We start from the raw sequence: 14,699 nt of genomic DNA on the forward strand, positions 1-14,699 counted from the left end.
AGGAAAAGGAGGAGCTGTGGATGCTGCCCAGTGGGACAACATATCAGAAGGAGGGGGTGGCATATAAACCATACTTTCAGTAAACTGCATAGTAATACAGATAACCTTTAAAAGCATATAGTTGTATCCTCTGAACATCAGATTGCAAAGCAGAGAATAAGGAGTTTATAGAGGTGCCCCTTTTTAGTTGCTCATAAATGAGGGAGAAGGAGGCATGTTTCTTTGGTATGTCAGTACAACACAAATGTGCATTTTCACAACCTGCCCTTATAGTGCCCTTATAAGAGGCATAACTTCTGCAAATTGCAGATTAGAAAGTGTGTTTGAGCACAGCACCATATCAGTGTTACCAGTGCAGGCATATAAAATACACAGCATATACAGGGAGATGTTTCAGATTTCCCCAAATAAAGAGAATTTTATATTTTTTCAATAAGGATGTTAGAATTGCATCACTAGTGTGTGTTTAAGTAGGCTAAGACCCAGGCAAGGCCAAATCTGTATCTGGGGAAATGCCTAATAAAGATGTTAGAGCAAATGCACTTTGGTGTTAAAAGTGCTTCTCACATGTTATTGGGGAAGCCACCACGAGATGTTTTTGTGTCACAAACTTTGTCACTGGGCACATGCACAATAAAGATGTTAGAGCAAATACACTTAGATGTTAAAGAACAAGGAAAAGTTACCAAAGAGTTAATCTCCATCTAGAGGCATATCTCCAGTGTTGTCATCTATGCCCTTAAGTCTCCTCATATTCCAGCTATTTTTCTGATTAGAAGCTGTATAGAAAAAAAACACTTAGTTCTTTAATGGAAATACCCATAATTCTATGCTCCTGCACCAAGACCAAGTTCAGTGTACGTGCGCAGTTGTGAAGACCAGAGGACAGTATAAAGTGTTCATCGTGCGCTTTCTCAGAGCAGACAAGGAGCTCTCACCCACAATGGTTGCTATGGTGGCGCGTGAACAAGGGATAGGGGATATACACACAGAGCACTCACAAGGTATTGTTACTCTGAGACAACTGGTGTACATTGCCCTCTGCCTCCTTCATCATTTTTCCTGCATTCTGCTGCGTATACATGCCACTCTAGGGGGTGGGTGGGAGATCGGCACATGCACGTTTAGATACACCGTGCCATGTTGATTACGCGTATAAAGCAAAGATGGTGGGTGCAATAGGGGTGGAATGGAGCGAAATTTAAAAGTGCACTGTGGGAGAATGGAGGATTATTTCTAAAAATGAAATTGGCGATCTGATACAGGCAAGGGGGCTCTTCAATATATTATGGTCTGGTGTGGAATCCTTTCCTTGCTTTTTAAAAGTGCTTCTCAGATGTTATTGGGGAGGAAACACAAAATGTTATTTTGGCGCCCCTCAGCGAGGAAAATTCGGCTTTGGTTGAGGAGGATTTTGTAAAAAATGGGACTTGTTGTTTGGTGCTTATTCCTTTCAGATCATGTAGCAGATAGTATGAGTCCAGAAGAGATGCATTCAGGAAGTTTAGGGCCAGAGAGCAATTAGGTGAAGAGGTCTGGCCACAAGAGGATGCTAAGAAACAGTAGGGACACATATAGGACACCTACATTTGCTTTTTAGCAGCCTACAGTCAGGGTTGGACCTCCTTCCATGGCCTCTTCCATGCCCCCTTGCCCTGGGCTGTTGAGCTGGACTTGGGGGTGGTGGTTTATCGTGCAAAAGTGGGCCCATGCAGTGATCCTTCAGCAGATCCGGCAGAGGCAGGCGCATGCAGTGCATGCCCCTGTACTGCCAGCAGTGCATTTCTGACCTGCTCATCACTTGCTAGCCATTCTTGGTGTTGCTACGCCTCAAAACCCAGCCACTCTTTGTGTTGTCTCTCCATATCATCTCTCAACACATCCATTTCCCGCCTCAAGTCAACCAGACTGGTGGGTAAAAATATTTTAGGGGGCTCCAAGACAAGAACCTTGGAGCTAAACTTTACTGCTAAAAGGAAAAGTAGCAATAAAATTTTTTTTGTAAAAAATCTATTCTACCCTGCTCCAATAATTGCCCTATCCTACACACCATTTATTATTTTGAATGCTTTGTTAGAAAATACCTGCTAAAACTTGGCTCCCAGTCATTTGAAATAGGGCGATATGGCGATGCAGTAGAAGCAGAATCCACTATGCGACGATCGACTTCTCCTCCTAACCTTCCTTCTGTATAGGAAGGAGTCGGGCTAGAATCGATCAATCGATCATAGTGGATTCTGCTTCTTCTGCATCGCCGTATCGCCCTATTTCAGATGACCGGAAACCAAGTTTTAGCAGGTATTTTCTAACAAAGCATTCAAAATAATAAATGGTGTGCAGGATAGGGCAATTATTGGAGCAGGGTAGAATCGATTTTTTACTTAAAAAATTTTAGTGTTACTTTTCCTACTGCTAAGGACAATGGAAAGGTAGCAATCTTTTCCTTGAAAAATGAAAGGGATACCGTCATGATTTTTATGGTGTACTTTTTATTTCTAAATTACACTGTTAACATAGCTAATAACTCACTCTACCATAACTCCAACTTGCAGCGCAGCAGTAAAGTGTGACTGAAGTTTATCAGAGCCCAGGTCACATGGTGGTTGTAGTACCCTGGGAAATGAAGAATATGGCTACCCCCATATGAAATGTTAAAATTAAGCATTAAAAAAATCTGCTTGTGTTTTTGAAAAACGGATTTCTAGCACTGACTCTATTAACTTAAAGGGGATATATACAATAAATTTTTACAATGCACTAAACCATGTAAAATAATGTAAAATAGAAGTAAGTGCTTTTATTTTAATACCTTTGGGTTCAAATATGTCCATAACTGCTTGAAAACTGTGCTCTACCCAGACCTTATGCCAGCTTCCGGTTAAGACTTTTCAGGTATGTGGCTCTGGGCCGCTGGCCCTATATACTTCATTGACACAACCTCAACTACTTAAAGTGCAGTGAATATGCATAGAGTGGCCGGGGCTTACAGATGTCACAGGCAGTCTGTTCTACTCTACTCTCTCCCCCCCCCCGCAGCAGCACAAGCAGAGAGACACAGAAGGAAGGAGGGGTTTTCCCTGCTACTGTTGAGTAAAGCCTGTCAGTGCTGTGACCACTTCCTGTGGGAGACTAAGGTGACACTCACATGTTTCATTTTGCTCTGGCTTCAGACTTGAGAGGTTGTCTATGCAGCTCTCATATAATGACAATTTTAGAGGTAAAATACTTTCAAAACATCTTTCTTTCGCCATCATTTCACATTTTGAGGGAGGATGAATATTATACCTGAATATAAACTTTATATAAAATGTCTCCTTTAAAACTTTTCAATTTGGAAATTTGAACAACTAAAGGGGAAGTAAAATAAAGCAAGTTATGTGATTGACCTAAGCAAATAAATACAGGGATTAATATATAGTAACATAGTAAGTAAGGATAAAAAAAGACACACGTCCATCAAGTTCAACATTAATTCCTATATAAAACCTGCCTAACTGCTAGTTGATCCAGAGGAAGGCAAAATACCCCATCTGAAGCCTCTCTAATTTGCCTCAGAGGGGAAAAAAAATCCTTCTTGACTCCAAGATGGCAATCAGACCAGTCCCTGGATCAACTTGTACTAAGAGCTCTCTCCCATAACCCTGTATTCCCTCACTTGCTAAAAAGTCATCCAAACCCTTCTTGAAGCTATATAATGTATCTGCCAGTACAACTGGTTCAGGGAGGGAATTCCACAACTTCACAGCTCTTACATCAAAAAATCCATTCCAAATATTTAAACGGAACATCCTTTCTTCTAAACTGCGTGGGTGACTTCATGTCAGTTGGAAGGACCAACTGGTAAATAAAGCATTAGAGAGGTTATTATATGATCCCCTTTAATTATATTTATACATAGTTATCATACCACCTCTTAAGCGCCTCTTCTCCAGTGTAAACAAACCTAACTTGGCCAGTCTTTTTTCATAACTGAGATTTTCCATACCCTTTATCAGCTTAGTTGACCTTCTCTGGTTACCCTCTATAATTCAATAAAGTCCCGTTAGAGCACTGGAGACCAAAACTGAATGGCATAGTCTACATGGGGCATTACCAGCAGAATAACACCCCCCCTAAACACCCGTTTAATACAGCTCAAAACCTTGTTTGCCCTTGCAGCTGCTGCCTGGCATTGCTTGCTACAGCCAAGTTTATTATCTACGAGGACTCCAAGGTCCTTCTCTATTATGGATTTGCCTAATGCAGTCCCATTAAAGGAAAAGTAACACTAAAAATTTTGAAGTAACTGCCCTATCCTGCAAACCACTTAGTATTTCAAATGCTTTAAAGGAGAAGGAAAGTCTAAATCATTTGGGGGTGCCAAAATGTTAGGCACCGCCAAGTGACTTAAATCGCTTACCTTTTACACCGGGGTAGCAGCGATCGCTTCCTTCTTCCTTGTTCGCTGCGCGCGCATGCGCAGTAGAGTGAAAAGCCGAACTTTGAACAGAGAAGTCAGCGTTTCACTCTACTGCACATGCGTCTGTCCCGGACATTTGCCAGCAGTGCGAATAGGAAGGAGGAAGCACTCGCTACAGGTACCCTGGGCTGGTGCTGTTTTCTCCTGACAGGGGCACCAGCCCGGGGTACAAATTAAGTGATTTAAGTCACTTGGGGGTGCCTAACATTTTGGCACTCCCAAGTGACTTAGACTTTCCTTGTCCTTTAATAGAAAATACCTGCTAAAACTTGGCTTCCTGTCAATTGAAGTATGGCGATACGGCGAAGAAAGGAGCTGCATCAACTATGCGACGATCGATTGATCAAGCCTAGCCTGACTCCTTCCTATACAGAAAGAAGGCTAGGATGCCACATCCTGGATAGAAATGACTGGGCTGCAGAGTTTTGTGTCATTTGCAAACACTGATACATTACTTATAATACCCTCCCCTAAGTCATTTATGAACAAGTTTAACAAAAGAAGCCCCAGTACAGAACCCTGAGGGACCCCACAAATTGGGGACAACACAAACCAAGGCCCTGGGCCAGTAAGGAACCATAACACACCCCATTACCACCTCTGTTAATGCAACGCTACCTTCACTTTATCAGATATGTCTATAAAGAAACTCTTACAACTGCCACTGGTTGGCACTAAGCACTCTGCTTTTTGTAATGTTTCACTGATGACACCAGGGGGTGCAAGTGCAAGAGATGTTACTTACGCCTGGGGTGCAGCACAGGTGTCGTGGACATATCATATAAAAATTTACTGGTACATTCTTAATTTTTATATGATATGTCTCCTTTAAGAGCATTGGTACTCTTTTTTCTCACTTGCATTTTGGATAGCGAAGGAGGTATTTTTTTTATGGCTCCCAAAACCAAGTTTGCATGGTCAGAAGGGATGAGGGGGGTGGAGTGGTGGGAGGATGGTGAGGGGGTGGATTCGGGTGGGGGGACCCAGGACTTGTCTGACTGGGGCCAAGAGGAGGCAGAGCTGGGGGTTGCCACTCAGACAAGTCCTGAGCCCCATGGGGAGGGGAGAAGTAGGGACCTTAGACGGAGGGCTTGGAGGGAAAGGGCATCAGACCCTTGGGAGGGGGAGGAGGTCTGGGGTAGTGATGAGGAGGGTGGGGGGACACAGGGCAGGTTAGTTAAGTGGGAGGGAGTAGTTATTGCAGACCGGGGGTGGGGGCAAGGTAGTGTAGTGAGGGGGGCGTGGAATGGAGTAGTTAATGCAGACAGGGGGAGGGGGCAAGGTAGTGTAGCTGGGGACATGGGAGGGGGGATGTTAGTTTAGTGAGGGGGCAGGGTAGTTTAGTCAGGGCTGGCCTGGGAAGATGGGGTGATGTTGGAATTGTTAACTGATACATACCTCGGGAACAATGTGGGTGTTGGATGGGGGAAAGAGAACCAATTCTGTCTTAGAGATGTTTAATTTAAGGTAACATTGAGACATTCAAGTAGAGATAGCGGACAGGCAGAAAGAGACACGAGGAGCACTGGGTTGAGATTAGAAGAGGAAAGATCAGCATAGAGGTGGTACTGAAAGCCAAAAGAATTGATTAGTTGGCCAAAAGAGAAAGTATAGAGAGAAAATAGTAAAGGGCCCAGGACAGAACATTGAGGAACTCCAACGGAGAGAGGCAAGGGAGAAGATGATGTTCAATTATAAGAGACACTGAAAGATTGATCTGAGAGGTAAGATGAAAACCAGGACAAGGCAATGTCACGAAGGCCAAGAGAGTGGAGGGAAGAGAAGAGGGTGATCCACAGTGTCAAAAGCAACTGAGAGATCAAGAAGTATTAGTAGTGAGTAGTGGTTTCTGGCTTTAGCTGATAAGAGGTCACTAGTTAGTCGGGTTAGAGCAGTTTCTGTGGAGTGTTGTTGTTTAAAACCAGACTGTAGGGGATCCAGCAGGTTATTGTCAGAGAGGAATAGCGTCAGTCAGTTGTAAACTAGGCGCTCGAATAGTTTAGAGATGAATGGGAGCAGAGAGATAGGTTGGAGGTTACTAAGATTGGAGGGATCAAAAGAGGGTTTTTTCAGAATAGGGGTTACAAGTGCATGTTTTAGTTGGGAGGGAAAGATTCCAGTAGAGAGTGTGATTGAATAGATGAGTTAAGGCTTTGATAAGACAGGGGTTGGCATTGCGTAGAAGTTTGGAAGGAATGGAATCAAAGTGGGCAGATAGTAAGGTGGGAGGAAGCTAAAAGTTTTGAGACTTCCTCTTCCGTCAGGAGGAGGAGCCATAAAGAGACCGGGTAGCATGTAGGGAGGGAGGTGAATGGTTAGTGGGATTAAGTTGTGCAATGTCACTTCTGATAGTGTCAATTTTGTTTTTAAAGTGCTCGGCAATAACTTGAGCAGTGACTGAAGCACAAAGAGGGGGTGAGGGAGGGGGCAGCAGAGAGTTAAAGGTAGAGAAATGCTGTGCAGGTTTTTTAGAGAGGGAGTTAATGAGTGCAGTAAAGTAGGTTTGTTTAGCTTGGCGGAGGGTATAATTATAGGAAAGCAGAGCAGAACTGTAGCTGCAGAAATCTGATTCTGACCTGGATTTGCACCAGCGGCGCTCAAATGTACATGAATGTTTTTGGAGGGCTTTGGTATGAGCAGTATGCCAGGGTTGGTCCTAATGCGTTTTGTCTTGGCAGGAGCAAGCACATTAAGGGCAATGGTAAGTGTGCTGTAGTAGACAGAGGTAGCCTGATTAGAACAAGAGACAGTTAGGATGTTAGAGTGAGGAGAGCCAAAAGAAGAAGAGTGATGCGACGTGTCTAGGGATTGCAGGTCTCAGTATATACATGTTTGGGGGACAGCAGAGGGTGTAGAGCGAGAGTTGAAATGTGAGCAGATTGTTGTCAGAGTGGGGGAGAGAGGAGTTAGTGGAGCTGGGGATTAAGCATAATTTTGTAAATGCAAGATAATGTACAATGGATGGGGAATTAGAGGAAAGGAAATAAGAAAGCCAAGCAGAAAGGTTGTCAAAGAATTGTGAGGTTAGTCCAGGAGGACAAGCCTAATAGAGTGAATAATAAAAGTCTTTACCAGTTTAGTAAAAAAAAATTATTCCTTGTTCTCTCCCTTGTGAAAAATCTGTCCCTTGTTTGCACAAAAATACTGGAACCATAAAAAAAACCTAAAAACTCTCCAATTGTCTTCTAAATTATCCTTTGTCCATAAGGGTGATAGCACATTGGGAGATGTCATTTGGGGGGTTAAATCTGGGCAACAAAATCTCCCATGAATGCTTTCTTTCTAGATAAAGTGAATCATTTTGTTTCCCAAAGTTTCCTGACAAAATTTAAGCACCGACGACAACTCTTCCCTTGTGCAATTACCCTTCATTGTGAAAAACCCGACCCTCGCTTACAAAAATCAATGGAGCCCTCAGAGCAAAAAAAAAAAACATGCATTATTTTTACTCCCTGTAATTTAAACAGGGACAAAATGTATATTTTTTGTTCCCTGACACAAGTCAGAACTTTATGCAGAGCAAAAAACAGTATCGTAAGTTTGGTTAAAAATTGACAGGAGAGTAATGACGCTTTTGCTTTGTCTTCCCTGACACAATTAGAAGAGAACACAATATGATAAATTACTTCTGATAAACTATTAAGAATACAAGCAAAGCAAAAATAGTTAGCTGAGGCTGCCACCCACCACTAAAAAAGCCTCTTCCCTGAAAAAAGTAAAAGTTGCGAGCAAAGGTAAGATATTTAAAGATCTGGCCATTTACAGCTTCCTATGTCCACCATAGAGTACCGTGTGTTTATAGAGGATTATGACTTTAATTCACACTTGCTCGCCACTCCCCCAAGGCAGCTACGTGTTACGTCACTGCGCTCATGTACGTGTAGTCTTGATGCCACCTTATCGCGAAATGAGAGTTGTGACGTCGGGGTTGGAGGTCAGATACTAGTTAAAGAGCTACAGCAAAATAGTGTAGCTAATAGTGTTGCAGGACGTTTAAAGAGTGATCAAGAATTGTGGGTTTTTAAGAAAATTGGTACTGTTGGATGGTATGGCCTGAGATTGTATACAAGTCTTGGGGCGTTGGATGGCGGAAATATGGAAGGCGGCGGAGGAGGGTTGGGCGGAGAACCCGGGCTTTTGCAGCAAATTCTAAGTCTCCGATTAGTGCCGCGGGTCGGCAATGTGACTGATTGTCAGAGGGCCACATTATGCTCCTTTCCTGGTAAGCTGAATCTTGTGCGTAACATTTTAGGCATTATCTATTTTTTAATAGACCCATACCAGTTCTGTTGCTGTTTTACATTTCTACAGCGTAGGAGTTTTTCTATATATATATGCTCATGCTGTTCTTCCCCTGTATACACACTGAAGTGTACACCACATGCTTCTCATTTATTAAAATAAAAAAATACATTACACTTTGTGAACAGAATTATTATCAGGGTTATATTTACGAGCTTCAGAAACTATAGGCATAGACAAGAGATTCGTGGCTGAAAATATTTGGGCAATTAATGGAGATTTTGCATCAATTTGGCCAGTGTTATTTTAAACAGCATATAACTGGCAACTTCTAAAACCTTCTCCTGTACCTTCCAGCGAAATGTAGAGCAGTGGTCCAGCCTTACAGTGCATTTGCTGTAGTCTGCTACCAACCTCTGTATATTAAAGGTGACCAAGCCCCAAACCTCACATTGCAGTTCATGTTTTAGCAAGCAATTTCAGAGGAACAGGGCAATTTTAAATCCGTCATTTTGTTGTAAATGAGGGGCTGTGCAGAGGCGCCATTAGTTAAAGTTTGATGGTGTTTAATTGCCCTGAATGATAAAAAGAATAACCTATAATTCCTGTTTATTTTTTAATTCATTGTACATTTAAGTATTGCTAATATAACTTTAACCCTTTAATTGCAAGACCATACTAACTATGACCATGTGCTTTTCAGAAATGTGGTATGGAGTTTTCCTATGGGCCCTCGTCTCTTCTCTTTTTTTCCATATACCTGCTGGATTGCTAGCCCTGTTCACTCTCAGACACCACAAGTATGGGCGCTTTATGTCCGTAGGAATCCTGCTAATGGGAATTTTGGGACCAATATCAGCAGGAATTTTAACAAGTAAGTAAATGAGGAAAGCAGGGCTTCTTTTCACATTTACGGGAGAAAACAAGATAGGGATTTACTAAATCCAGGATTCTTGCCCATTTTTTTTCACAAATTCTTGGTGTTCAACGGACCTGATCCCTAAAGGTTTTGTGACATTTTATTCAAACTTGTTTCGGTATTCAGCTAAATATTCTGTTCAGGATTTGGTGAACCTCAAAGTTCTGGATTTAATGCATCCCTACAACATGGATACATTTCTGAATGCTGAAGCTTGCCATACCTGGAGCACTGTGGTCAGGCAGTTTGTTCTATTTGGCATATTGAATCAAAACTTTGTTTAATGTTTCTTTAATATAACTGTAAGCTAAACAAGTGGATCAGTGCAGTTTGACCATTTTTGTGTGGGTAACCCATATACTGTTCTTAAACCAAACAGCTGGATAATCCGACAGTCAGCCAATATTTGTCAAACCATTATTTTTTTCTGTCAATCTGGCTGTTATTGCTATTTTGGTACCTTTATGACTATACACATTTTAACCTTTATGTAAGTGGCTCTGACACATTGCTATCAGTTTTAATAAACTAAGAGTAATGTATTTGTCAGCAGTACTAGGTAGCAATTTTCTTGGCTGATTAATGTGCATTTGAGAGTTTGATTTTAATCTCCACGTTGAACATAATAAATGTAATGGGGAAAAAAAGAGGCATTGCTTAAGTGTAATTTGTGTTTTCTGCATAGGTGCTGCCATAGCTGGAGTATACAAAGCTGCTGGCAAAGAGATGATCCCTTTCGAAGCTCTGGTACTAGGTGTTGGTCAGACTTTCTGTGTTCTCATCGTTTCATTTTTGAGGATTTTAGCAACTTTATAACATAATGTTCTGTTGTTTGGACCAGACATTTGTCATGGGGACCATACACGACAGCCTTGCTCAACGTAAGGACAGCAAAGCCTTTAATACTTTGGCATGAAAGAATGACCTGCCTTCTTTGGATCAGCTGAAATGTAATGCACAGTGGAGACTTGAAATTTCCATGCATTTTTGGGGGTAATATTGATTCTGTAACATTCTTGCATACATAATCCAAATTAGAATTTAGGTCATAATACAAACATCCTCTTAAAGTTTTTACAGCTGTTTCTGTACATAGGGAACTATTGTATGGCTTACCAATGTTGCATTGCACTGCAGCCTTCATGAGGATATGTTTACTACAAAATGTTATGCTTCAGGATCTTTGTCCTCGCTATGTTTCTGAGCCCTTGCTTTTTTTTAATAGATTTTAAAAATTCCATTTTTTTTTTTTCAGAAGAAAAAAATGAAATCCTACCTTGTGGTTCATGGAAATTTTTTATATATTTTTTTTTATGTTGCCATTTTTTATTTCTGGCTTTCTGATGGTCTGCTGCTAAATATATTTCAATTCACACTTTTTGAAACTGAATGTTAATGGATAGGTAACTTTTGTATATTTTATAACACAGAGTGTTGGTGCAGAGCTGTAAAATAGGGGTTTAAAAAGATCTGTGAAATACTATATTTCATATCACACTTTGACTATGCATTTCTTTACAAGTACATTTTTATTACCTGTACCACATGTTAAAATGTACTATGCATTATTATTTACTATGTTTATGTTTATAAGTCAACAGTCACAATCATGGAAATAACCAGTAATGGCTGTTTAATAGTTCTGTTTAGAAAATTTTAATTTTTTTCTTACAGTTCTTAAATTTAACAATGTATTCATGAGCTCATCAAGCTAATTTTCCCCTAATCTATTCCTTGATTTGGAGTAGGTATGTCAGTCATTTAGTGAAATTACTACATTAAAGTCTCTCTAGTTACACTCTTATAGAAACTGTAACTATTTTACATTGCGCCAGGATAAAAGATATTGCTGTGCTTAAATAAATAACACACACATTTTCCAAGCAATATTCTTTAAAGAAGAAGGAAAGCTGGAAGGTTAGGGATGCCAAATGTTAGGTACCCACAAGTGGTTATAATCCTTTACCTGAAGCACCAGTCCAGGAATACTTTTGTAGGGGCACCACTCACACTTGTTTGATCTTTCTTTCTGCTCTGGGACAGGTGCACATGTCCAGTAAAGTAAAAAGCTTTTTGCTTCTAAGTATGCTTTAACTCATGGGTGCCAAATAGTGGGACCTAGAAGTTTAGGCAGCTGTACTACCAAAAAATATTGTCGCCACAGAACATTGGCATATGGTAATAATAACATAGGTGCATTTTTATAAAAAGTGTAATTGTCTCTTTAAAGGAGAAGGAAAGGCTACGTCACTGGGGGATGTCAAAATGTTAGGTGCCCCCCAGTGACATTAATCTCTTACCTAGCTGCGAGCGAGTGTCTCCTCTTCAATGTTCTGTCTTCGCGACGCTTGTGCATGCGCAGTAGAGTGAAAAGCCAAACTTGTACAAAAAAAAAAGCTGGCTTTATTTTACTCTACTGCGCGGGCCCTGAGATTCAGAAGGAAGAGGTAAGACTTGCTTGCAGCCACCCTGGGCTGGTGCAGTTTCCTCCTAACAGGAGCACCAGCCCAGAGTAAAAGGTAAGCGATAAAAGTCACTGGGGGGTGCTTAACATTTGGCACCCCCCAGTGATGTTTACCTTTACTCCTTTAAATAGACAGGTAAATTACAAAGGTATATCTTTGTTTTGTTAGAAACCCACTTCTTTATGTACAGATAAATATGTAGAAGCAAAGTCTTTATACGTTACGGATAATTGAAGGGATAATATGTGGAAAGTATACTGCATTTATGTGTCAGAAAACATGACACATAAATGAAAAAGAAAACATTTTTCAAATCACTATTTTTAACAGTGATCTACTTAAGCACAAACACAGCTTTTAGTGGAAAATATCCTTGGCTTTTTTTTGTACAGTGTTTTTAATTGCCAATACAGCCAGCAAATTATAATCATGAATAAACCCAATAAAGCTTATAAATACTATCAATAATAATATAATGGATGAGCAGCAACAACGGCCTCTGCCACTTTCTGTGACCACCGTTCACCAATTATTGGCCCGTTGACTAAGTAGACTATGTTCAGGCTTTTTTAGTGTCTTTAAATGCTCTGGGAAAGTCTCCAAGTACTCTTTATGTTCCCCCCTGTGCCTTTATTAGTACTTCAGCCAAATGAGCAAGTGTTAGCCAAGGATAGTGTGACACAGGGCTGATTCTTGGCATATGTATAAACACATAAACTGCTCTATGTGTCTGCAGCCAGGCCGACACAGTGCCTATGAGTGCCGAAACAGAAGGAGGTTAGGGGATTGGATGATTCTCGAAGATCGGACCCACATGGCACTAGCCTAATTGTGCAGCCACTGGTTTGCACAGTGGAGCTTAATGCTGTGAGCCTAGTCAGGGTATCAGCTTCACAATGCAGAGTTTCTCCTGCCAATATGCATTTGCTGTCCTGTGTCTAGCTTGCTTTGGTGAGGCAGCACTTGTATAGTCCAGGTTTTATGTGGTAATCCATTTTGTATATACTCTGCAGGTCTCGTGTGTCTCTCTTAACAGCACTGAGATTTTTTTCCTTTTATTTAACAAAAATGTAAAATATAATTTGTTTAATATAAACATAGGAGGAATACTTCTGTTAATGCATTTTTATTCTAAATTTAATAATGTAAAACTTGCAGCACCATGACTCAGTAGACTATTGTAATTACATTTCCCACACATCTGCTCTTATTTTAAGTAATTTTTGATGATAGGACTAAAATTTACACTTATGATCAGAATCCCCTGTATAATAATGCTTTGCTTTAAAGGTAAAATTTTATTTTTCTACTAATATTTCTAATATTGCTGTCTATGTATTTGTATATTTAATAAATTAATAAAACTATGAGTTTACTTTTATTTCTATGCCAATTATCTAACTTGAACAGTACATATGTGTGCATAATAATTTTTATTAAAGGACAAATGGCAAAATCCCTCTCTTAATGGCACAAGCATTTGCTAAAATAGTTGCACTGTGGGGCTACATTTTTTTTTTTTAATTTAACTAGATTCTTACAACTGTGCACCATGAAAGGGTCCAGTACACTCATATCTACTCATCATTATTTAATTTGTTAATTATTGACTTGGGGGGAGGGCAGTGTAAGTAATGTATCTGTGTTGCAAATGACACAAAATTATGCAGCCAAATTAATTCTATCCAGGATGTGGCAACAAGTTTTTGAGCTGTATATTTATAGATTTGCAGGAGGAGGGCATAATTTTTAGAGTTGTGTTCCTCACTAATTCAGAAAAAAGAAAAGTCTGTAGAGCCTATAATATGTATACAATATTTTTATGCAAGCAGAGATCCTTTTGTACATCATGTTGTGTATATAAAAAATACGTAGAAACAGTCTTCGCATAAGATTCAATAGAGTTTTCAAAGTCTAGAGTGATATAAGAATATTAGTCTATTGTAAAAAAAAAAGTTATAAATATGCTGATACATCTTAACTTTTCAATTGGTCTTCATTGCTTATTTATTATAGTTTTTAAGTTATTTGCCTTCCTCTTCTGGCTCTTTCCACCTTTTAAATGGGGGTCACTGACCCTGGCAGGCAAAAACTATTCCTCTGTGAGGCTACAGTTTTATTGTTATTGTTACTTTTAATTACTTTTTTTAATTACTGTTTATATTTAGGCCCTTCTCTATTCATATTCCTGTCTCTCTTTCAAACTTCTGCCTGGTTTCTAGGTTAAATTGGGCCCTAGCAACTAGATAGCTGCTGACATTCCAAACTGTAGAGGTGATGAACAATATGCTAAATAATTCTGAAACCGCAAATAAAAAAAAAATGAAGACCAATTACAAAGTGTCTCAGCAAAACACTCTCCCAAAAAGTTTTTTAAGTATATAAATAGTAAAAAGATGCAGGTTGAGAGTGTGGCTCCCATGATTTAAAGTAACACTATGGTTACAGCAGATACAGAAAAGACAAATGTACTAAACCAGTTCTTTTCTTCTGTCTATACAGTAGAGGAGCCAGAGTGCCAGGACCCACCCAATAGCTGCACTGTTTCCTCAGCTCCAACTAGTCAGTGGTTGACACAGGATATGGTGCTTAAAGGTTCATGCAAGATTAATGT

General features: G+C 40.1%; 1 protein-coding gene across 1 annotated transcript; it reads left to right on the top strand.

Moving 5' to 3' along the window:
• Nucleotides 1-8,301: 8,301 nt before the first annotated feature.
• On the top strand, nucleotides 8,302-11,073 carry tmem170a (transmembrane protein 170A). The gene is given in 3 exon segments (NM_001113923.1): nucleotides 8,302-8,681; nucleotides 9,405-9,575; nucleotides 10,306-11,073. Coding segments are annotated over 3 exon segments (429 nt in total). The 5' UTR covers nucleotides 8,302-8,554; the 3' UTR covers nucleotides 10,437-11,073.
• Nucleotides 11,074-14,699: the final 3,626 nt, after the last annotated feature.

This window comes from Xenopus tropicalis, chromosome 4, assembly GCF_000004195.4.
Source record: "Xenopus tropicalis strain Nigerian chromosome 4, UCB_Xtro_10.0, whole genome shotgun sequence".
NCBI classification, from domain to species: Eukaryota; Metazoa; Chordata; class Amphibia; order Anura; family Pipidae; genus Xenopus; species Xenopus tropicalis.